The sequence below is a fragment of the Ischnura elegans genome, chromosome 1 (assembly GCF_921293095.1).
Source record: "Ischnura elegans chromosome 1, ioIscEleg1.1, whole genome shotgun sequence".
Lineage (NCBI taxonomy): Eukaryota > Metazoa > Arthropoda > Insecta > Odonata > Coenagrionidae > Ischnura > Ischnura elegans.
Genome location: NC_060246.1, coordinates 23,348,769 through 23,374,265, shown reverse-complemented (window position 1 = coordinate 23,374,265; position 25,497 = coordinate 23,348,769). Strand labels below are relative to the sequence as shown.

General features: G+C 42.5%; 1 protein-coding gene across 1 annotated transcript in view; it reads left to right on the top strand.

The window, feature by feature from the left end:
- Positions 1-15,655: 15,655 nt before the first annotated feature.
- Positions 15,656-25,497, top strand: part of LOC124157141 (forkhead box protein C2) — a 54,579-nt gene continuing 44,737 nt past the window's right edge. Inside the window, exon 1 of the mRNA XM_046531644.1 lies at positions 15,656-17,521. Coding sequence (XP_046387600.1) covers positions 15,781-17,521 — 1,741 coding nt within the window. The 5' untranslated portion in view covers positions 15,656-15,780. The remainder of the gene's footprint in view (positions 17,522-25,497) is intronic.

The window sequence follows — 25,497 nt, the reverse complement described above, 5'->3', positions numbered from 1 at the left end:
CCAAACCTTCCTTTAAGTCCATGAGAAGAGCCAGACTCTCAAACTTCGATCTGTAATAAATATACTATAGCATTTTGCATGGAGCTCACAACTTTAGTACTGTTTCTATTAAAATTACGTCATTTCCTGAAGTAAGGCCGAGAAGCCGATTTTTGATCATAACTTAACCTCAGTTATCTACTCTGAGACGCAACCGAGGTTTTATTATTTACATTTCGGTTACGATTTTTATAAGAAGTAAACATAAGTCACCAGATACTGGCCTCTTTCTGAATATATCTTTGGAGTTACGGAATCAGAATGTAGACAATAAAAACCAGATCAATCTGCTTCTATTACTTCCATAACTGGATGATTTATGAAAATTGTCATGGTTTAATTCTGTAGCCTCTGGAAACAACTATATTTTCTTAAGCAATGGATCACGATAATGCATAAAATATGCCCCTAAAATAAACCTTAAGTCGGCCAAATCAAATGAAACTATCAAAGGACTCACAATTATCGCTTAAATTTGCGAAGACACGTTCACTAAATCTTTCGAAAAATGGGCTAAAGACAGTACTCACCGAACAATGCCTGCACGTGGCTTGCCAGCAGAGCACCAGGCGAGTTCTGTATCCTTGTGGATAAGAATTTTTCTTATAATCAGCTGGTGAGGATGAGGCTGCAAAGAAATGATGAGGCAAACAAATAAATCTGCCGCATCAGATAAACCTCGATATTTTCTAAGAGTTAATACGAAAGACAAGGCGTACACAAGTTAAACCTATTGTGATTTTCCTTATTCTGCAATATTAAACTTCTACTAACTCAAAAGCGCCATTTTTGCAGGAGCTGATGCAGATATCACATGTGAGGCTACGTAAGCCTCATTTACCCATTTACAGTAGGAGTTTCCCATCCCTCCCATTGGTTCGTCGTTGAAACGTCCTGGTCTTCTCCGAAAATAAATTATTTCATTCACTTTAAATCTCTAAAGGGTTTCGGTTCTAATTTAAATCAGTTATAATTTTCATGTCGCCAGGTAAAGGAGACGAATAAGTTTTCTGCCACGGTTTAATTACTGGTGCTGTCACTAGTAGTCATTCCTGCCACGGCCTCAAATAATATTGCCATCTATTTCAGAGCGACCGGGGTATAGGTAATAAATATTGAGGGATGGCTGACTGCGCACTTCGCCGTGATACCTTTGCTGATGTCGACCGCAGCGCAGCGCCACCACTACATGCGAGACGACTAACAGACGAATTTTTATGTAAACTTTTCGTAATAATTTAACTTCCAACAGAAGGTAAATACGGCTGGCTAAGACATAAATTATGGTTATGTCAAATGGGCAATAATGTTAATAGGGTGATTTCTTGTTATTTTTTTATTGCCTAAATCGAAAGATTATTACTCCTTGAGTACGTATTTCACGCTTTTAGATTTTTTTATGACGATATCTATTTTTCGCGATTAAATGAAAAGTGAAATTTTTCAAGCGCGCGAAAACGCGACGGGTAAGTATTAATGCCGGGAAAACTCCCGTGTGACGTCGTGCTGGTTCCCGCTGCCGTAAGTGAGGTGGCCTTGGGGCGAGGCTCTGAGCGCTGATACGATGCAGGATGCTAGCAGGTAGCAAGGTATCATGCTAGCTGGTAGCGCTTGACTTAAATAAGGATTATTAATACCTTATCAAACGAGGAAAACTTTCCGACCTTATCCAGTTTTAATAGGTGATCATTAAGACATGTTTCCCTGAGCTCTGTGCCTCGTGCATGCATTGGTAACCTCAGACGATGTAAAACTCCTATCTACTCGTACAGAAACTAGGTCCCTGTGACGTCACGTGGAGTGGCATCGCATGGGCGCCAATCTGGCCTTTTTCAAATGAGGATAAAATTGATCCTTGCCATTCGTCTAAACCGGTATTTCTAAAACCAAATAATTTGTATATTATGAACACACTAATGGTGGGTAACGAATCGCAATCAATACATTTCGTTTTCTTTGATGACGGAAACTACCCTATTGCACGTGGGTTAAAATGTATTATATTCACATGAACTGGTTTTTACATAATATGGATAAAAATGGTAAAAAATGCCTCAAAAAATGAAATTTAATTAATGTATACATTAAAATATAAGTTTGCCCTTTTCCTTTGCAGTTCCATTGCACGTACAGCAACCAGGGACATAATAGGATCTTTCACGCATTTATCACCATGAAATTACCAAATTCCTTTGCCAACTACAAATATCGGCCATAAGTCGCCATGTTATACAATAATCACAGTAGTCTCGCATTGTTCCCATCTGCCACCAGACACCCAGCTTTAATGAAGTGAAACTAAGAACAATGAAAGCGCATGGAGCTTGGTGGAGCTTGGCTGGATGCTGTTAGCACTTTCACTCGTTACGGTCCACGAACATACGCACTGAATTCCACAGGTAAGTCTATCGCAGGCATCGCAATGGTTCAAACTGAACACCCGTAAATAAAAAACGTAAATAGAGAGGCAGAGCATCAAACCCCCCCCCCCTCCCTCTGCCCTTGTCTTCACATGCACCCCCTCTTCCCTCGTAGAATCCACTCTCTCATGACGCGCAATTCACATGGTGCAGTACAGTCAATTTTAACATGCTGATGACGACATTCCCATCGCGAAAGGCTATAGTCTGAATTACACGATCAATTTTCATGACATGGTGACCATGATTTCCGACTGACAGTTGGAATTTGTCCCCAGCGAGCATAAGAGACGAGCAGATGCTTCGAGACGCGGCCCAGAGGAACCACTTGAGGTATTATCACCTACGCAATTTAATGCATTGTTAGGAAATAATATTGGACGGAGGACTGATATAGTGCTGGAATTCATCGAGGAAAATGATATTATTCGGGCTGCAACTTCGTTCGTGTTTGGATAAAAGCTGTTTCGCCAGCTTTCCAGCTGCTTTTTTTTATCGTGGTGAGAAATTTAAGTGATTTACCTTGAGATGCCTGCAGAGTATAACAACATAACATAACATCGCCGTGGAAACCTCATAATAATTCTCATGCTACCACAAGAAGCCAACTCTTTGTTTGTCCTGTGCCAACGTGTTCATTTCCAACCTCTCCGAAAACGGAACATAGCGGTCTTTAAGCGTGAGTCACACGATCATTTTTCAGAAGTCCAATGATCATTTCATCAATCGCTTGTCAATGACAGGGAAAAATGAGTGATTATGCCATAAGTTTCCATATCACACGGTTATTTCAGACGTTCAATATGTTTACTATGTCCATAATCACAAAACTAAATGGCGTCGCCACGATCTACGTTTTGTCGAGTAAACTGATTGGCTACTGCTGTACACCACGTGCGTTTTCACTGACGGAAAATGCGACGACAAAGTGTGATATAAATAGGTATGGCGATCCCTGCGTCATGACGCTTAAAAATATTGTCTGAATACCGTAATGGATTTATTATTGACAACAGTACTGATAAAAGTCTTCCCGTAAATCTTAAACTCGACACTAATCAGACGTAGCATAAGCGGATCGCGAAAGACGATTGGTGGTCAAGACAACCCACTTCAGCAATGGAATTACTTCAAGGAGACACTCTCATACGATACTTTGATTAAAATGAATGTACCGATGAAATTCAATCGTATCATTTTCTCAATTTGACGCTGATAACCGAATATCAAAACGCTTTCATTGATTGGAGCTCAGGCACAAAACTTCAGGGCCATTTCGGCCGAACTCACGCCATTCCCTGACTACACCCAACACAATTGCTCCGGCACTACAGAGAATGAGAGGATCTTTCGGGGGGATCCAACACTTTTTAGAGAGATGTCCCAGTGAAAATAGTCCACAGTGTGCCTCGGGTGGTAGTATGCAAAGAATATACGGCAGACTTCTTTACTGAGAGACATGAACGAGCGCACCAATAAATAGATGTACATGGTATTACTCTTCACATTCCCGAAAAGGTTTTTTTTTTCTTTTTTCGCAGGAACGAGGTCGGAAGTAGTAGGGCAGAAACTAGGATAAGTGAGGAAGGAAGAAAATGAAGAATTGACCACGCCGGCAATGGGTGTTGGAATCCACACTTAATTTTGTCCCGTGAGAAATGAAGACTCTACCTTTATAAAGAGTTCACCATTGATATTTCCCTTGACTGCACCAATGAGTAGTTTGTTCTAATTCAACTGTAAACGCCTCAGTTCTAAAGGTATTCCGAGCATAAAGTTAAGGTAAGTAAGAGGACCAATGCAATATATGGCTCACCCAAGTTATTTTCTCAATTCCTTATTCACTGGTAATACACTATCGTCCCCACACAGCTGCTTCATGCCTTCACGCCTCTCTATCCTCCTGCTTCCCTTTACTGGTCCATATAACTTCTGATAATTTTCCTCTCCTACCGCAGTGATAAATTTCCTTTCTCACAGTTAGCGTACGGTGTTTAACGTTAGGATTTAAAAGGAAATCGAACTCAAAACAAAGGAAGTTATACCGTCAATACAAAGAAGAATAGCCACATATATTTTAAAAGTGTTATAAAGTCAAAAGAGTTCATGCCAACAGATCAAAATCATACACAAAACATTCATTGATGTCTAGGCCTAGATGTCATATGAGTAGTCAGGAGTTTTACATCGTCTGAGATTATCAATGCATGCATGAGGCACAGAGCTCAGGGAAACATCTCTTAATAATCACCTATTAAAATTGCCTATGGTCGGAAGGTTTCCTTCGTTTGATAGGGTATTAATAATCCTTATTTAAGCCGAGCGCTACCTGCTAGCAGCCTGCATCGTGGCGGCGCTCATAGCTTCGCACCAAGGTGGCCTCACACAGAGGCAGGCGGAACCAGAATGACGTCACACGGGATTTTCCCAGCATTCATACTTAGCCGTCTCGTTTTCGCACGCTTGAAATTTTTCACTTTTCATTTAATCACGAAAAATAAATATCGTCATTTAAAACTCTAAAAGCGTGAAATATATACTCCAGAAGTAATAATCTTTCGATTTAGGCAATTAAAAAAGTTAGGAAACCACCCTATTACATAATATATGTATATATGATACATAGATACATGCTGCATAAAAGGCCCCACTTCTTGGGAGAGTATAAGAAACCAGACGACCAGGAAGTAGATATGGTTGATACGAGGAAGAGAAGGAGGAAAAATGAAGGCAGAGGTAATGGCAATGACGATGGAGGAAAAAAGACAAGGCTTTTGAGGCAATGGCAACTGAGAGGAAAAACAAACGAAAGAGAGGAACTTTGGCTAAGAGTTTTAAGATTTATCATTCATAATTCTTTTAAAATATATGTATTACCTCTCCATTTCCGAAGGAATTACTTCCTGGGGTTATTATTTTTCCTCTTACTTCAAAATCAAACTCCTGCATACCTGTGCGAGCTATTCATCCCCCACAATAGAGTTTCTGCGATGTCCACCCGTTCTATTCCTGACCTCATTCAAATGCTCGCACTAATATATATTTCCAGTGTTTTCAACTTACCACTTCCAGCTTCTGGAATTTCCTTCCGATAAACATCAAATCATCACATTCCCTTCAATCCTCCAATACCTATTGTTATTTGAGGAGCAGCAATCCAGCGTTAAAGTTTGCTTACCACTTTTCTTTTTCGTTGTTTTCAAAACATTGTAATCTTATGAGTGTTTTCTTTAAACCGTATATTTTTTGTATTACTGATATTCAATATTTTGTTGAGTGGTTGTCAAACATTTTTAATCTTGTGAGTGTACATTATGATTTCTTTAAAACCTAAAAAAATACTTTTTTTGTATCATTGATATTATATATTTTGTTGAAATGTTAGTAACTTGTTTCAGAGCAGAATATGATGAATGATTTCATTTCTTTGCTCAGACGGATTACCCTAGATAGAGCATAAATAACTATTCATCTATTCACTGTAATGATGCAATTAAGAATGGGGCGGATTCTCTACAAGATTCATTCTAAAGAGCCTGCGGTAAAGGAAGGATTATTACAAAAAGGAAGTCACAAAAGTTATTATTAACAATTATATACCAAAATAAAGAAAATAGATGAGGATATTTATGATAAAAGACTCAGGCTAGATGTTGGTAAGATGTGGTGGAAATATATGTATGAATCATTGTAGTATAATTTCCCTCTATTGCAAAACATAAGTCAGATAAATTTAATTTATCGCAAGAACAATGCAGGAATTAGAGAAACGGAGCATTGGATTTATTGAAGAAACAATCCTGGCATTCATTATAAGGGTGAGAGATCCGTGTAAGTGGTTTCAGAGTACATCCTTCGAATTGGGAGAGAGTGCTGCGTATATATATTTTCTTCCCATGTAAATATTATTACCACAAGGGACTACCGCAATGTTGAGGCTGTGACCATCAGCTATGCTTAGCCTGATACGTACCCACGAACCTCCACAGCGATATCACATTGAGGGAGGAGGGGCAGAACGGGGAAGGGGGAGGAGCGTCGAGATGGAAATGGGCGTAGTCGAAGGTTAGCCACGCCCACCAGGCTGGTACGCATGCGCTCTTCCCCACCCCCCGGAAAATGTTTCAACACACGCGAACCGCAAAAGCACTCAAATTTCACTCTTGCGGTACGAAAGAATTTTGTAAACCAGGAATTAAGTCGATTTTAATGGCTTTGTGCGAAAGTTACATCTTAACATCTCTATAGCAGTACATCTCTGTTTTTTTTAAGGTGAAACATGCACCAGCGAGGTTTTTTCGCGAGGGTACCGAAATTACATGTCACTCCGCATACATGATACAAATTCAGCGTCAAATTTCAATGAACTGAGTTTAAAAAATGCCTCCGTGGAATTAATAAAGCCTACTTACCTATTGATACATTCCAATTTTTACTAAAATGTTAAAATAATATGGATCTAATCAAATTTACCAAATTTTGTTATACTTATCATTACTGGCTTTAAAATATTAATGCACCGACCCTCTTTGATTAATACGCCGCTCGCACCATCAAAGGTAAACATGGGGAACATCTCTGATGCCTGAATATCACTCCGCTAGAAAAATAATTTTCCCCTGTCCATGTTTCCGACTTCACTCGAGTGAAAATTTCACGATATAAATAACCGGTAAATAGATATATACTTCGGTGAGATATACAGGGAAGGATTTCATAAAGACCAATTAAGTGTTACTTTCAAAATTTCGGTTAGATGGTTCTCATAGGATAGGAATCTACACGAATATGACGCGCGTAACAATGCGATACATTTCAAAAGGCTATTTCTTTTTCATTGGCGTTCAGAGACTGGTATGTGTGGAATGTTTACTAAAATAAAATGTAAAAACTACAAATAATAAATGATTAAAACTAAAAAATGTATTAACAGTGATACATAAAAATTTAAGAGCCCAACTCTATAATTTGTTTCATCATCATTAGTCAACAATCCTAAGATTGGTATGACGCAGCTCTCCATTCCTCTCTCTTATCCGCTAACTTTTTCATGGCGACGTATTTCTTCTCTTTTACATCCTTTAACCTGTCATAATATGTAACTCATACGGGACCGTCCCTTGCCTTCTTCCCTTCCACCTGTCCTACGATACAGGCCGTCGTGCCTCAAAATGTGACCAACTAAGTTGTCCCGTCTTTGTCTTAAGGTTTTTAGGAGGCTTCTCTTTTCTTCCACTCTTCTTAGCACTTCCTCGTAACTCACACGGTCAATCCATTTTATCTTCATCATTCTTCGGTAGTACCACATTTCGAATGCTTCCACTCTTGACTTCTCTGCTGCTGTTAACGTCCAAGCCTCGCTTCCAAAGTGAAACATACTCCATATGTATAGTATCTGATGAATTGCTTCCTTACTTCTATGCTTGTATTCTCAGCCCTAAGAAGATTCTTCTTTTTGTAGAAAGCCCTCTTCGCCTGCGCTATTCTACTGACTAATTCGTTCTTGCTTCGTCCATCGTTGGTAATTCGGCTTCCCAGGAAAGAAAACTCTTTCACCTCTTCAATCTTATGCTTCCCTAGGTTAATCTTTGTCTTAGCCTCCTCTCTTTTGCTGAAACGCCGGGAAAACCTAAGATCAAACTCCCCTCTTTTGCTGCAAACTAATATCTTAGTCTTCTTTTTGTTGATTTTCAACTGAGATCTGGCGATTGTCCTTTCCATGTTTGCCAAAGTCTTCTTCAAATCCTTCTCTGTCTCGGCTATGACTGCTATGTCGTCAGCAAATCGCAGCATACTAGTTTTTTCTCTGTGGGTACTGACACCCGAAGCTTTCTCCTTGATTTCATTGAATAATAATTTCCTTAAGATTTTCAATTTAATATTTGGTCTTACAACTTTTAACTCCCTAATCCCTTCGTTTGCCATGCATCTTCCATTCATTCTTCACCATCGAACGCTTCGTGTCACACTCAGCCTCCGTGACAGTCACTATGTGACTTACTTCGAATATTTCGAATTACTCGATTTAAAAATTGCATGCATATCTGAGTCGTGTTTCAGCTATATTCAACACCAAGGACATGGCTTATTCTTCTCATCTTATCTTATAATGATTTTGTCATTTATATCCTACACCACTCATTTCAAATGTCATAATTGATGTAATTTGAAACAAGAGATCCATCACATTTACTATGGCCTCGAAGTATGTGTCCCTCAGCTATCTTTCATCGCCGCACTCCGATAGGTAAGTACTACAATTTTTCCCACACCATAAGAGGAAAAACTGCCTGCGCGTCCAGCTTCGGAATAAAAGAGCCGAACGATAACAGTTACGTCCACTTGCGGCAAAAATGTTTCTATCTATCAATGATGCGTGAAAGTACTCTAATGAGATCCATGAAATGAATAATTAACAGCTTTCGATATTATTATGCGTTATCATGGAAATGTGAATTTCAGAAGTTTACTAACGTTATAGAATTATTTCCAACAGCTCGCACGAGTCCCTGATTACCACAATATATATGCGTATCAAACACACCAAATAGCTTTTAAGTAAGGTATGGGAAGAGCAGGTTGCTGGAATGAAGAAAGTTCAGCTGATAGTAATGTCCAATAGAATGATTACTGACCATGCAAAAGACAGATTTTCGGTGGAAAATTGAGTAAACGGTGCATGGAAATCAGTAGGCGCTAATTAAATGACGAACAGTAACCTACTTAATAATTTGTCAAAAAATAAGAAAAGACACTAAAAATACAGAATTGGTGAGGTATCTTTTATCAAGGGCAAGCTCGGGTACTTAATGAAGTTAAGAAGGATGTCAAGGAAGAAGAATTGGAGACACGATTGGTACAGAGGCTGAGTGTGTCACTTAGGTTTTGATGGTGAAGAAACAGTGGAATGTGTGAGGAAAGAGAAGGAAACAGGACACTCGAAGTCCAAAAATTAAATGGAAAGTTTGCAAACAATGAATCAGCTAATCTGTGCTGAATAAACTCTTCAAATGAGGATAAATTAGTGAAAATACCGATAAAAGAAAAAAATGCATGTGTATTATTTCCAATACTCCCAAATAATAATTATTCTTTTTGCAAATTGTTTTCCTAAGGAAGGACACCATGAATCACTGTTCGCCTAAGGAGAAGTCGGTGGATTGGAAACGTAATGAATTATAGCCGCTGTGTGGGAAACACATTGGAAGGAAAAATCGATGGAAAAGTCCCCGGATAAAGACCGAGGGACAAGTAAAATTTCTTTGGTGACTCTTTCTCCTGCGTAAGCAAACGACGTACATGGCAACAGATGACAATGAAAGCCGAAGATGAAAGACGGTCGAAGGCGGCGCGCAATAGAGGGATGGTTGCACCGAAGTTTCCGGATGATCAGCCACGCCTCGCCCCGGGCGCAAAGGAAGGGGGGCTCGCTCACTTTTCTTGGAAGCCTCCTCGGAGTCAAAGCGCTTCCAGTCCGCTTTTACCACGCTGAATGATGAGACCCCGACAAGCCAAAGGAATCGCCCTTCTTTCTCATCGCAGACGGGTTTGAAGTCGCATTGAGATCTCGCGTCAGCCGCACGGAGCCCAAAGTCGCCGAGCAGTAAACAGAAAGGTCGCCCGTCGTGAAGGAGCCAAAGGCATCGTCCATCCACGGAAATAAAATCATTTTACATCCAGCCAATCGCTCATAAATTTAAATCAAAGAATTGAAAATGTTCCATCTCGCTCGAAGAGTTTATGATGCGTTTTTTTCATATTATTGCGCTTTAATGACCAAAATTTCCAGATTAATTACATAATACCAATTTTTAATCATCATTTACCTTATGCGCAGATATTTGATGGCTTTAACATTTATAATAATAAAATAAATTCCATATTTCCCCGGATGTTCCCGTAGCAAAATTTCGACTTTCCCCTGGAAACTATGCCACTAGCATTACCTTATACTATTTTGAATTATTATCGGCCTCCTAAATAATATTTTGGACTGCATCAACCTAAATAATCTTCGTTGCATCTTTAAAATACACAATTTGCAAAAAGTTTCATTAAGTTATCAACATTTAAGACTGCAGCGATTTTTGGCCAGCTTAATTCCTTTTCAGTCCACTTCATGAAGCCTCGCACGCCCTCATTCCAATCCTGTGATTGGCTTTACTTTCCATCTCTCCCTATCCCATGCTTGTTCTTTTACCACTCTCAAACTCCTCTTTTCCGTATCCCTATTGATTTTCCCTGAGACTTGTTCCTTGATCTTCCTCAGGGGACTCCTGCATAAATTTTTCTTCCATTATGCTTCCCTACTGTGTCTTACTATCTGGCCAATCAACCGCGTTTTTCTTTGGCACAGGTATAGTGATCCGAAGTGTCCTTTCTACTCATATTCTTCCGCATACTTCCTCATTTCTCACTCCTATCCGTCCATTTCATCTTCAGCATCCTCCTCCGGCACCACGTCTCCCAGGCTTCCATTACTTTCTCATTCATTTTTTCCGATGATCGAAGTTTTCACGAACTGCTTGCTTTCTTTTCTCCAGTCTTATGCTCTTCGAACATGGTTGTGGCCACTTTGCCATGAAATCAGCATTAGCTTGGGCAATTCCACGCTTGATATCAGTCGAGCTTCTACCGTCCCGGGTAATTTATGACTCCATCTGAGCGTTCTATTCAGCCACTGTAAACCGATGGAAGGGTAGCCTTTAATAAAAATGAAAAAAAGATAAAAAAAAGAATTAATATTTTGATAATTCATACCATTTACAATAGAAGGCCCAATGAATTGCAGATACGTAACAATGCTCACCGAAAGAAAGCGAGAAGAAAAAGGAATACTGCGAAGCGCATTGGAGATTGGATGGGAGGAGCGAGTTGAGATATTAGTTTTCCGCCCCCCTCTTTGTCCAAGAGTTGATAGAAACAACAATTCTCTGTCAATTGACAAAGGCAATGTTTCCCTGTCAATTATTCGAACAGAACCTAATGGATTTTAAGAAATCGGTCATTTTAATTACTTACTCTATTACAGTCGGCATTTTAAAATGCTTGTAAAGGAAGCCGTATTTTTTCCTTCTTGAAAGTTCTTCCCTGAATTTGGTTTGATTGCTCTTTGATGAAACAGATTATGAGAGGGTATTTTCTTTACTTGTGTGGGATTCGATTTTATCTTGCCGGCTCACTCAACATAAAAGTTCACGCTGGCCAATTTTTCAAATACTGAATAAACATTTTCTAATACCTTAAATCTTTCCAATAACTTATACTTACCTTAATCACATGCCTTAAACAATCACGAACCATTACAATCGTTCTATTGAGATAATTACGCATCCGTTATACCTATTATGTGTAGAAACATCCTATATCGGACCTCTGTTTCACAAACATGACCCAATAGTTATCAGAAAGTTATATCTTAATCACCTGAATATAAAAATATTTAAAGCGATATCAAACGCAGATGGAGAGTTTTTCTCTCTTTACTACCTTCCGCAATTATTTCATTATGAGTTCTTTTTTTCATTCGTTTGACCTACAAACTATGAGCTTGTTGGCGTGGGAATTGTGGAAAAATAATGGTCTATAAGAGATGACATCAACAAAATAGCCTGCATGCCAGGAAAATTCTCGAAGAATCTTTTAAGGAAAAGTGAATTTTTCCTAATCCTCTATTTGGTTAGTTCTTGCTGCATTGCTAAAATGCTTAGGTTTCATCGACTAATGTAACTTTTTAATGATGAATTTAACTCGTAATTTCAACGTCAATACTTAGAATGACTAAAAAATGAATGGCCGAGGGAATCCCTCTCGGACACTCCCGGATGCAAATAACCTCGAAGCGTATTTCGGCACAGAGAAAGCATAAGTGCAAGCCATCTATGGCTGAGGCGTACCCAAGAAGGTTTACACCTAGTGGTAGCTTGCTCCGATAGAAATCGTCATGGAAAGTTCCTCGCTGTCTCACCGAAGCCATACCTTAATTATCCTTCCGAAATTAAAAAGATGGGATTGAAAATATCTTCCTTTCTCAGCTGAAAATCCTCCCGTGGACGAACTTAATATCAATATTCACATGTTTTTAAGGCCAAAACTTTAGTATTAATTAAATTAAGTATAGGAAACAACTATAAACCTTGGCTCTCTAGCAAATATGCCGTAAATATCACAATCAAGTTGTGATGAATCGGAAAAGACGATAACCCGAGAGACTCGAAAAGAAAGGTAATTCCTCAGAGCGGAGAAGAGGGCGTGCGCACTAAAGCACAACTTGGGAGTCTGCCGACGCACTAATGGGCCACACACACAGGGAAAGTGTAATGCGTATGTCGCACAAAGGAGAGAATTTTTGGAGCAATCAGAAATTTTGGTTGGAATTTTAATAATGTTCATAGAAATTTTATATCTGTTTACAGTAATTTATATATGTATTGTAAAGTTATGATGATAAATGAATGTTAAAAGTTGAGAGTAATGCCATGAACGAGGTCGCTGGTTTTACACGCAATCCATCGCTTTCCCAGAGTAGGTTGTTTCATTAGCTCAATAAGACAGGGGTGTAGCTAAGAATTAAGGCTAGGGGAGGTTTAGGAGCCCCTAATACTTACGGGTGTGGGGGTATTGCATACCAGAGAGGGTAAGCAGGAGTTGCAGGGGCCCTTACGTATCCCAACCGCCTCCCCACTCCATTCCCCCATCCTTTACCCCCCAACCCCTCTCCCACTTCCACCAACTCATAACCATACCCCCTCCTTTCCGCGTGTACATATATAAGACTTCTTGACGTAAACCATGCATTTGTACCTGATGATAGCGATGAGTCGCTGAAACGCGTCGTACTTGAATAAATACTGTGGACATTCACAAAGTTTTTTCACTTTCATTTATAACTGCAATATGTTCCACAACATCTCGCCAAACACCGTTGAATACATCTTTCTGAGGGATATTTGATTAATCCTAACACTAGTCTATAAGTAATACTGTTCCAAATAAGTAAAATGGATTGAACTTAAAAATTCTTCTGAGCTCTTGGGGGCTTCCCCCCCCCCCCCCCCCCCCCCCATCGCTGCGTCACTGCAATAAGACATTGCAATATTTCCTCTGAATTTCAGTGTGAATTCAGAGAATGCATTACATTGCCATATTTAACTAATATTAATAAATTCCACCACATCGTGCCACATCCCATGCACTGTAATTGAATGCCTAGGGCAGCGTGAGAAGGATTGCATTTGAGATTGGTGCACACACAGCACGTCGATGCCGCACGGATGGACTACTGAGGAAGTAGCGAGAAGACACGGCGCGCAACAGCTTCGCGGAGTTCAGCTCCTTGTGGGGTGTTGGGGTGGGGGTCAGAAAGGGTAATGGGCCGTTAGGGAAGAGGCCTGCTGACGCCCACACACGATCACGGCTGCGGAAGGGATGTGGGGGGCCCGCTGCCATACACCGTGTTCTGTCCTCGCCCCCCTCCCTTACACTCGTTCCTCCGCCGAACAAGAACGTCTGGTTTTACGGAGGTAGGGGGGGGGGAGGTGGGGGAGACAAAAAGGGGTAATTTATCGCTTTTAGAGCGGCCGTTAAACATCCTACTGATTCACCGCGCGCACACATTTCGGGAGCCATAACCGCCGCGGGCGAGGGATAAACAGAGCACGGGAAGAATCCGGCATTTGTTTCCAAGGGCGACGGTGGAGGGGCGGTGAAGGAGTGAGGGAGAGCTGAAGACGATTCCCTCGTCCTGCAACCCTTCAGCCTTCACGAGTCGAACTTTCCCCCAACACGGTTCTCCCATGAACAGGCAACCATCTTACGACACAACCCGAGCTGTTAATGCTCTTCTCGACATGTATTTCCGCAACTGAAACCGCTACTCCGATCCAAAATTGTCACAACACCTTAGGGGCTCCTGCCTCTGTATCGTGTTTTCTTTTTTGAGGAATCATCAGCCACTCGAGTCGTAATTACATGATCCATTTGTTTTATTTTAAAATTATTGTAAATGAATGAATAATTTTAAAAATCTTGGGTTTATGAGGTCCCTGTGGTGAGTTTACGAAGATAGGATGGGAACAAGTGCCCTATTCGTATGGGTTTCGCTGTGCAGCCGCAACGGTGTTGGCCTTTAGCAATATAGTAACTTATTGTTAGTGCACGCAGTAGCTCAGATATCAGTTCCGTTACTGAATCCGGATCAGAAGAAATAAAGTGGCCGTTGAAGTCATTGGCGTAGCTCAGCACTCTTGCAGTGGGGAAATATTTATACCGAGCTTGGTAGCACCGAGCAGGGAAAGTCAGATAAAGAGACACAGCAACAACTCAGTTTATGAAATGGGTCTGATTACTAAAGAAAATATTGGCGGCAAACTTCTCCCCTGTACGCATTATTCATCAACAAATGCTCACCATCTTTTTCACTGATAAAAGTTGTTCAAAAATAAAATAATCTTTCCAAGTACATCTGTGGACCATAGGCGCGGTCTTCCCGAAAAGATTAATAGATAGGTATTAAGGTTGCATACGAAAATATATCTACGCCTTCTGGGAAAAGTAATATGCTCACTCTTCAGGTACTTCGTAATCGCATGATTGCAGAACACAAGGTTTCGTTAACATTAATTCGAGTTTCAATACTGTAAATCCCTGCATTTTGTGGCATCAAAAATTTGATGAAAAGGCAACATTTTAAAATTCTATCAGAATAATTTCAGAAATTACTAAAAACCAAGGGCTTTCGCGCGAAGTTCCAGAGGAAAAATGGGATGGGACACTAGGCTTTTTAAAAAATCATTTCCTCCGAACTAGAATTACGTTACAAATGATAGGAACTCAGTCTAAGAAAAGTAAACGAAGTGAAGGTAGATATCCTGAGGCTGGATGGATTAAGGGTGGCGGGTGCTAGCAGAGTTGCCTCGTGATGCCGCGCCGGCAATTGCCTGGCCCACGAGGGGGTCCTCTGCGGGAGACTCTTCGCTCCCAGCCCTCGCATCCAACGCCCACGCCGCCTAAATTCCTCCAGACCCAACCCACCCTCCCTCTCCCCACGACCCACCAGCGACCAATCGCTTTTGAGTGAGGGGGCGTGGTCGGGGTTGGTGGGCGCGGCTTCTGGTCTCGCCCCTCCTCGCTCCCCCACCGCCCCGCTCCGTGCAGCGGGGCCGCGCGCCGTGCGCCTCGTCTATTCCTCCCTGGCCTCCGATTTGTTTGGACAAGCGCCGCAGACGCCGCCGCCATCTCCCTCCCTCTCTTCCTCAAGCAGCGCCCTCTGTTTACCTCCTTTGCGGTCGCGTCCTGTCCCGGCCGCCCACCGGCAGAACAGATGAAGAGCGACGACGCGGAGTCGGCCTTCGCGCTGCACCACTACCACCCGCCCGCCACCTCGCAGCACCAGCAACACCAACAGCAGCAACTGCAGCACGTCTCCTCATCGCGGCTGGTGCCCTCGCCTTCCCTCAGGCACCAAGGGGTGCTGCATCACGCCTCGTCCTGCCCGCCGCCCCCGCCTCGCCTGCCGCCGCCCTCTCCGCCGCCGCGCCTCGCCACCGACGCCGCCGCGCTCTTCCACCTGCACGCCGCGCTCAACCACGCCGAGGGGACGCCCCCGACGCCTCCGCTGACCACCTCGGCCCTCCGCTTCGCCCCCCCGCAGCCCCATTCCTCCTCTTCCCCCGCGCTCCTGCCCCAACTGCGACGGCCGCCTCTGCCCTCGCCGCCGCCGCCGCAGACTCCAGCCCCCGCCGGAAGGGAACCTCCCGCGCCTCCTCAGGGCGATGAGCGCCGCGTGCCTCTGCCCGGGGACCAACATGCGGGGACGGCGACGCCGGGCCGGGATTCAGTGGTGGACGACGGCGGAGGGGGCGCCGGTCCAGAGTCGACGGCGGGAGGCGCGAGGGCGCCGCCGGGCGGGAAGAAAGTGGCGGGGCCTGGCGGCGGGGGTCGTCGGCAGGAGAAGCCGCCGTACTCGTACATCGCCCTCATCGTCATGGCCATCCAGAATTCTCCGCTGAAGAGGTTGACCCTCAGCGAGATCTACCAGTTCCTCCAACAGCGCTTCCCGTTCTTCAGGGGGGCTTACCAGGGCTGGAAGAACTCCGTGCGACACAACCTCAGCCTCAACGAGTGCTTCATCAAGCTGCCCAAGGGGCTCGGTAGGCCAGGCAAAGGCCACTACTGGACAATCGACCCAGCGTCCGAGTTCATGTTCGAGGAGGGATCGTTCCGGCGTCGACCCAGAGGCTTCCGGCGCAAGTGCCAGGCGCTCAAGCCGTACGCCTTCTTCGATAACGCGGCGGCCGCCATGATGGCCGGGCTGACCGCGGGCGGCGGAGGCAGCGGGGGCGGCCCCACGCCTTCCTCCGTGGCTGCCTCACAGGGCGCTCCGCCGGCCCCTCTGGACCTGCTGGGAGGGGCCTCGGGGCCAGGCGGGCCGCAGGGAAGCATCCACGACCAGATGCAAGAGTACGGCCGGCACCATATCGGGCACCAACAGCATCACGCCCAGCACCACCATCACCACCACCTCCCGCACCACCTGCAGCACCACAACCAGCACCACCAGGTCTCCCCGTACGGCCACCAGCAGGGTCACCATTCCTCCTCGATGGGCGGATCGCCGGAAGACCACATCCACCTGCACCACCAGTACATGCTGCACGGCGGAGCCCAGTTCAGCCTGGCAGCGGCGGCTGTCAGTGGAGGTGGTGGGGAGTACTCGTCTTCGACGCCGGGGCCTTCGATGCCGATGTCGCCCTCATCCTTCGGCGGATCACAGGCGATGGACCAGGGGCAGCGGGAAGAGGGAGCGTCGTCGGCGGGGATGCAGGGCTGGCCGCCAGCGTACCCGATGGACGAGGAGGGTGCGCAGCAGAGGGGCATGGTGGTGGTGAAGACTGCCCCACTGACCCCTCCGCCCCCAATGGAAGAAGACGACGAAGAGGACGTGGACAGGGGTGGGCATTCGCTCTCGCCGCCCCTGGCCGGGTACGCCCCCGCCTACGCTCCCTCCTACGGACACCAGATGACCACCGATCACCAGCAGCAGCACCAGCAGATTCACCACGGTGAGTGCCATCTTCCGGGTGCGTCATATGGAGGCTGCGGTGGTGCAGTAAAACTAGTAGTAGGTAGATGTAATGGTGTAAAGCATACTTAGGCCGGGTTTTACCCTAATTAACAAATCAAAGTTAACCACAATTATAACATCTCAAAAACGTTATCGTGCTACTGTTATCATCATGAGTTCCAAGTGGAAATAAGTGTTCGTGGTGACGAAAGTGGAGAAGCAGCATAAATGGTAATACGGAATTTTATAGAAAATGTTTTAATCACCTCTCGATTTGGAAGGTATATGCTTAAATTTTGGCTCATGAGCAATCTCATGTAGGGAATTAAAAATAGCAGGCTTTCACTACATTAATCGTTTGCGTAGATAAATCAACGTAGTCTCTTGCGATGAACTATTAACCATCGAGTCCTACTGCGTTCGAAGTTGAAAAGCTTCATAAGGTAAATATTAGAATGGTATAGCAATCATATTCGAAGCATGGACCCAATTATGCATGCAGTGAAATTGGAAGTTTTTCGACCAAGAGGAGCTACACTCCAAAGGCCAGGTCAACAAGCTATGGGATTTCATACCCTGAATCCTCTGAAGGGGATAGACTTTTATAAGAATTAAGAGAATCGGGGTGTCACCGTTATAGGCACGAGGATTAGGATATGTTTGGTAAGTCCTCACACCGTCATTGAAGTGTCACGAGCCACCACGATTGGGACCTCGAAGTAACTGTTTCGAAAGAGAAATGGAACCTATTCCTCTTTTAAAAAATTAGCATGGATTATTCTCTTTATCTACTGCGGAGCAGACGGAATGTAATGGGAAGGCTTCGAAAGGTGTTCACACACGTAGACCTTTCTTGATTTACTATGCTAACCCAATGTTTGACCTGCCTGCCCTTAGCAGAGTATCAGTCTGAAGGCATAAATGGATCCCAACTTCTCGGTTCTCATCCGTCCTAAGCCTGATATAGTTTAACTTCGGTCTTTCCACGGAAACCGATGGATCAAGTAGCGTACTTACATCATTTCGTGTTTCCAGCGAACTTGTAAGAGGAACAGATTGGCCTCCAATATCATCAGAGTATCAAAGTTATAGGATTTTGTGCCACCGAATATAATTTCTATGCTAAGCGGGAAGTTTCTTTCAATTCCTATTTTGTGACGGTTATTCCGCAGCTTATCCACCATAAGAATAGGTACGTATTTTGTTTTACGTATAATTTTTTTATAACTTGTGGACATCAATTCTCTGCGTATCGAAATCTTGCAGCAACAATAATAAATATAGCAGCAGGTAATTCAACTTGAGATAAGGTAACATGGGTTGAAATTCCTTTGGATAATCAGAGAGTGATTAGTCCATTTACCATTAAGACAATACTAGGTATTTCTGCGTCGAGAGAGGAATCACTATCAAAATATAAAAAATTTAAAATTCTCCACCGAAAAAAGACGATATTCATCAGTTTCGTATTTGCTGTTTATAGATCTATGCTTCTATCATTCGTTTGTCTGATTTCTTCAACTCCAATATTAATTCCCTGATACCATTCTCTCGGAGTATTTGATAATTTGCATTGATTACAAACGCGACGCTCTATCCGAATAAGGGGAGGGAGGAAACCGCAAATGGAGGTATTGCTTTACCAATGTACCATTAAAGGGCTTCCTTTGCTATGGAATATCGAGAAGAGCAAACGCAAAGGGCCTCAAAACAAAAAAAAACAATCGCTTTCATGAAAGAAAAGATTCAATAAATTGTAGCATTACGTAACACGGGGTCCAGGTAACTTAAAGAGTTATAGAAACAATAAGGCCGTCACTAAACAATGACCCTTCGAGGATATCGGTGAATGCATGGCGGCAGGCGTATCTCTCCCAAATCTCTCTGCTCCATTCTATCGGATTTTGAGCATATGCTTTGGACTATCGGCGATGAAGAGTGATAATAATCTAATTTCACTGTAAAAAGTAATTAATCTCGGAAATGAAATTTTTAAGATCAGTAAAAAGCTGCACAAGGTTGGATAAAATAAGGAACACTCAAATAAGAGATGAACTGGATGTCCAGGCAGTCGCTGACATACTACAAGACTACAAACATAGATGGAAGAAACATTTACTTCGAATGCCAAATGAAAGAATTATAAAACTAGCAATGGAATATCAACCATTTGGCAGGAGAAGTATAGGAAGACCAAGGAAAAGATGGTGATGTGGAGCCGGAACAGGCTTAGTAGCCTAACCCTGGAAGGAAGAAGAAGAAGTAATTAATTGTTCAACTCCCAACAGTTCTTTGACGCTCTAATTTTGAGCCAAAAATATAAATGGATATTTTGATATGTAAACCTTACCTGTCTTTACATTGAACGAGATAGTTCAAGGTATAATGTGTAATCTCGAGGTCGCTCCTCATCATTTATTTTCATTCTTCATTTTTGCGCACGCAAATACTTTTTAAACTAATTTTATTAATCCGCAAAACTTCGGCAAGCTTTGGGCATCTTTCTTCTTAATTCCGGTAAACAAACAAGCATTAATTTTGAAAATCATGGCCCATTGTAACGACGAAGTACTTGTGAGTAAGCTAATTTTTTCTCAACCGCATTAGCAGCCGCAACTTACTCCAGAAGCCTAAACATTATTTAGGATCAAGTATTACTTTTATTCCACATTCACAAAGTTGAATTGGCTTACAAGCAATAAATCAAAAGCGGAATATAGGCACTGCTGAGGAATTAAAAAAATACCTTCGGTGGGGTTGCCAACTAACAAATTTTATGTTACTGCTGACTGTTACAACAGCAGTGTCATATTATGAAAGTCATAAAATTTGCCTAGAATGGTGTGCTCAGTGCAAAAGTACCTCGTGAAACACACACGGATCTATCAGTTAAAAATACGAGGGCTGTTTCATTTCAACCTCCGATGGGTCGTGAACACAAGACGAAGTGAGTGATTAAAAATTATTTCATTACCTACTGAATACTTAGCACACTTGTGGTGTTCTTTAGACAAAATCGCCTCGGCGATTGAGGAATTGGTCGTGCCTGTGAACAAGCTTCACTATACATTCGATGTTTCTGCCAATGACTTCGAATGATTTTTGCCTTTGGCCTGAACCTCACTGCCCGTTTGAAAACACTTCCCTCCTAGCCACATCTTCATTTCAGCGTAAAGATGGAAATCACTCGGCACTAGGTCGGTATTGCACGGTGGGTGATCGAAAATGTCCCATTGACATTGCTCAAGAAGCAGCTGTGCTGCATCAGCGCTGATCCTTGTAATGGATCAGAGCTTTCAATATCAGAGCTATTAAAGATTAGAGTTTTCAACGTTTAACCAAATGCCCGGACATCTCTAAATTAAGTGCGAGAATAATTTCTCTCCGCTAAAAATTATGAGTGCTTACTGCAGCGATTTCCAGCTTAAGAAGAATTCGTGTGGAATTTATAATTTAAAGCTTTTTACTGATCAGACAAGTCCAACTCTAGATCTAAAATATGCGAATGTTTTCCGATGATTACGATTCCAACGTAAACCTCTTCATAAAAAGAGGTGTACCAAATATATTATCTTAATTACTCAAAAGATTCTTCTTTCCCCTAAAATTTATCAAAGAAATCCTTGACAGTTAAAAAATGATTTTTCCTTTCATAAATAATTTCCGATCTATTAGTAATTTTTAGTATGAGACAAAAAATTAAGTATTAAATATTTATTATTTCATGCAAACCTTTTCTTCGAATAATTCTTAATTTTACAAAGAAAAAGATGAGTCATCATTACTAAAACATGCACCAGGTCAACGCAGTTAATTTCCCTTTATCTTCCATGTTTACATTTCTTTATGGGCTTAATTGTGCCAAATTTCGTGGATGCGTCACTGAACACGCGAGTCAATCATGAAATCATTGTGCTCACTTCATTTTTACTACTTGAGCATAAGGGTATTTCTTAACAAAAATATAATTAAATATGCTGAAATCATGGAAATAAAAACCGCCCAATAATAATCTTTACTATTTAATCTGAAAACTCATAGTAGTGAATATATTAATAGATATACGCATACTTTACATCAGTGCGTAACGCACTGAACCGTGGAATAGTTACAAAAGACAAAAGGAACATTTTTCAAAATTGACGATATTTGTGAACCATTCAGTACAGGGTCGACATAAAACACGAAATTATTTACTTGTAAGGCACTGCATGAAACAAGTATCAATATCAAAGCCACGCAAATGGGCGCAAAGTCATGTATAAGTACCTAACGTGGACGGAATTCGCCATGAAAGCTGAGATTCACCTAGAAAAATTGCGTAAATAATAGAATACCTGTACGGCAATCGAGAGATATGGTTTCGAATCCCTAATGAACCAAATTATATTTTTCGTGGTGAATGTCATCTTTGATTATCTATATATATGAAGCTGGTAATTCCATTACAATTCCTATGCCAAAGAAATAGTATGCTTTTTGACTCTTGATTCAGTTATTCATCCGTAATTGAAGAATATTTAATGAGGAATTGAATTCTGAAATTAGTATTAATATATGTAGCTTGATGAAAGTAAAATGCTCTTCCGCATATGTAAATTGGTTTGCCGTTAATGATGCTAACACAACGCGCGACCTGGTTCAAAATAATATCAACTTCAGAACGGAAATTAAATGAGCGTGATCACAGCGAGGTAGCTCTATGGAATAAAATGAAAAGTAAAGACAACTTTGTAATTCCGCATGAATATTTATTGTACGACGTAGATTTCGACGTGGTACGTCACCGTCTGGTGATCATCAGGTCGTACATTAAAGACTTACGTGGAATTACAAAGTTTTATTTACTTTTCATTATGTTTAGTAGATACCATAAAGTCACGCCTGAAATAACTTACTATAACAAAATATGAGTTACTAAGTACGTCTCTTATTTTTTCCTTTCTGTCGGACATGGAAATATAGTGAGATTTTAATGTGATGTTTCGTATGTCACTCTGAATGATTCACTGTCCTTAATCTCTTAAGCTGCGTAGGAATTCCTAGCGCCTAGCCTCCGAGTCCCTTGCAGCTGCCATCCTAATTCTTGTGAAAGCGTTGTTCCGCCCTCTGGTGCCTGATGGCAGTTTTTTGACAAATCGCTCGATAGAATTGGAGACCATTATTGAGAATAAATCAAAGATTAAGTCAATTCGAGCATTGACGATCTCTCTGATCTTTATTCAAGGAGATCAGATGTGGAGGTTAGCGAAAAAGGAACTACAAGTGTGTCTCACTCTCTCGCACCAGCAAGCTTAAACTTTTTCGAGTTATTTAATCATTATTTACATTCAAGGAAGTACACACATACATAATTTTAATCGTCCTCTTTTATATCTGCGTCTAAATCTCGATACAAATCAATGACGTCATTCGGGTAGACTCTCGGCAAAAGAAAGTTCTCAACCTCATGGACGTATTATCATATTTTAAAAAATTATATGACGCTTTTTGCGGTTAAAAGCTACAGAAGAGTCATATTACAATACTAAAATAAAATGTTATCTGTCGCTGGTTTGGAACAATACTTTAAAATTATTTAATAGAGTGATATAACGTCAAAGGCAAATGGAATTAGGGACTAGATCACCCCGCAAGAGTATTACATCTCGTTAACATCCGTCTTAATCTCAATTGATCTTTACCGATTCCGCCGAGGATGGTATTGGATGGAGGAAGATGAATCCTCCAATATAGGAAAGGTATGGCCGCACTCTTATCAAAGGGTGACGCGGCTGCTTAAGGGAAACCGAATCCATCGCTTCTTGGGAAAAAGGACTCCATCTACGGCTTGACAATGGATATTTCTCCGAGATATAACAGCGGTCCGCTCCCCATACAATCCTTGGTGATATCACCGGTAGAGATTCTTCCGATGAGCGAGAGAGAGTTGAGGATGAAAGAAACTGCAAACGGGAAAACTCTCTCATAATTGAATTAATGGATGGCTCTCGATAATTCCGCGTGTTAATCATGGTAAATGGAACACTCTTTGTATTTCTTCATTCAAACTTTCGCGGGTAATCGTCAATGTTTGGGTGGCCCCAACGTTTCCACACCGATGCTGATCGCCGCCCCAATTTTCCAAGATTTCATCGAAAAATCGACCACGATTGGTCTGGAAACGTTGGGTACACTCTCCCTCACTCACTAGCATTGACGCGGCGAAATAGCCCTCATCACTAAAAGTTTTTAATTTCCACACAGCCTTACATATACTCCGACCAATTTCCACGACATTTACAACGAAAGTGGAGTCAACAAATCAAGGAAATCGGCTCCACCTTGAAAATGACGCTAATTCACTGCAATCCATCGGGGCTTAAACATGGTGGAGAAAAATCGTGTCTCGAAATTTTAACCCTGGATAGTTGATGCCAACGGGAACGTGTACCCAGGGTAGGGCTCGCGGGGCTACTACCTGAGGGTCGAGTCTGTAAGTCCGAGACTTTTCACCCGCACACCTCCGGGAAAGGACAGGGGAAGGAAAAAAGGATGGGAAGCGACGCCGAGATGAAAGACCGGCGATGCCTTCAGGGAAAGCATAGGAATGGAAGAGAAATGATAGGGAAATCCCAACGCCGTCATTGAAGCAACGTGAACCACTATTAGCGAGACCATGATTTAATGTTTCTACAGAAGGGAAGGAAATCCTACGATTTTCCGTAGATGACAGTTGATGCCAGTAGGGCCCAAAATTTCTGATGATATTTAGGTCGAAAAAGCACAATTTTTAAACTGCAGAAATTTTGAGCCAAGAGCTCCGATTGGCCGTGAATTTGCCTTGGATATATGGGCGGATCCAGGATTTCTTTTTGAGGGGGGGGGGGGGCACAAGTAAGGCCGTATCAAGGATTTAGTTCTGGGAGGGCCACAAGGATACCTCGTAATACCAAACGAACGCAATGATAATGGGACCGTAATAAAAATCTTGCATATTTTTAAGGGTCTGGGAGGAGGCACGTGAACCCGTGTCCCCCCCCCCCCCTTAGATCCGCCCATGCTTGGATACATCGCGATATCCGACAGGCAAAGCATTCGAAGACATGAGTTGCCCAGAGCATCCGGCACACAGGGCAAACTCGCGACGAATCGGAGTATTTGGCTGAAAGTTTCTGTAGTTTAAAAATGTTGCGTTTTCGACATAAACAACATCAGTAATTTTGATTCCTGCTAGCATCAGCTAGCCTGAGTCTAAATTTTGTGGGAAAATCGTTCTCCACTTCGTATAAAGCTGTGTGGAGAGTAGGAAGTTCGCTTCATTTACCATGTGAGTGGATTGGAAGCCTAGGGGTACAAGTGATTTCTCTCTTCTATACAGAGTTAAGTAAAGAAAATTAGGTACAGAAAACAAACGAGATCGACTAGGTATTTAGTAGTGCATTTGATTTTCCTCTGGATGACAGCACTGAACAGATATTCACTCGTTTCCCTTGGCAACCAGGTTTTTATGAATTCATTCTAACAATTAACTTTACCTGACTCTGTTGAGAAAAAAATCACTTGTACCCCTTGGCTTCCAACCCACTCATGTTTAATCTCTGATTATTGTTGCTATAATCGAATCCTCCCCCCTCTACAATGCACAAGCAATCCAGGAAATTCGCGAGAACTTCCTCACCCAACCTCTTTGCCACCCCCTCCCCTCTTCCCACTCCCCCTCCTCCCTTGCCATCCGCCTTCACCAGTTTGCTCTGTTTCAATCGACAGACCCGCGAGAGCGGAGCAAACATGGCGGACGGCGATTTACGACGCGCCAAACCCACCCCCAATATTCCGAATCAGCGGCCGGGAACCCCGCCCCCCCCCCCTCCAGTTTACCCATCCTCCCAAAACTCCCAACTTCGCGCCAAGGAAGGGAGGGAACGGCGAGAAGGAAGGGTATCTCCGCGCTGCTGGCGATCTCGCATGTAGGGATCGAGGGGTGAGGGAGAT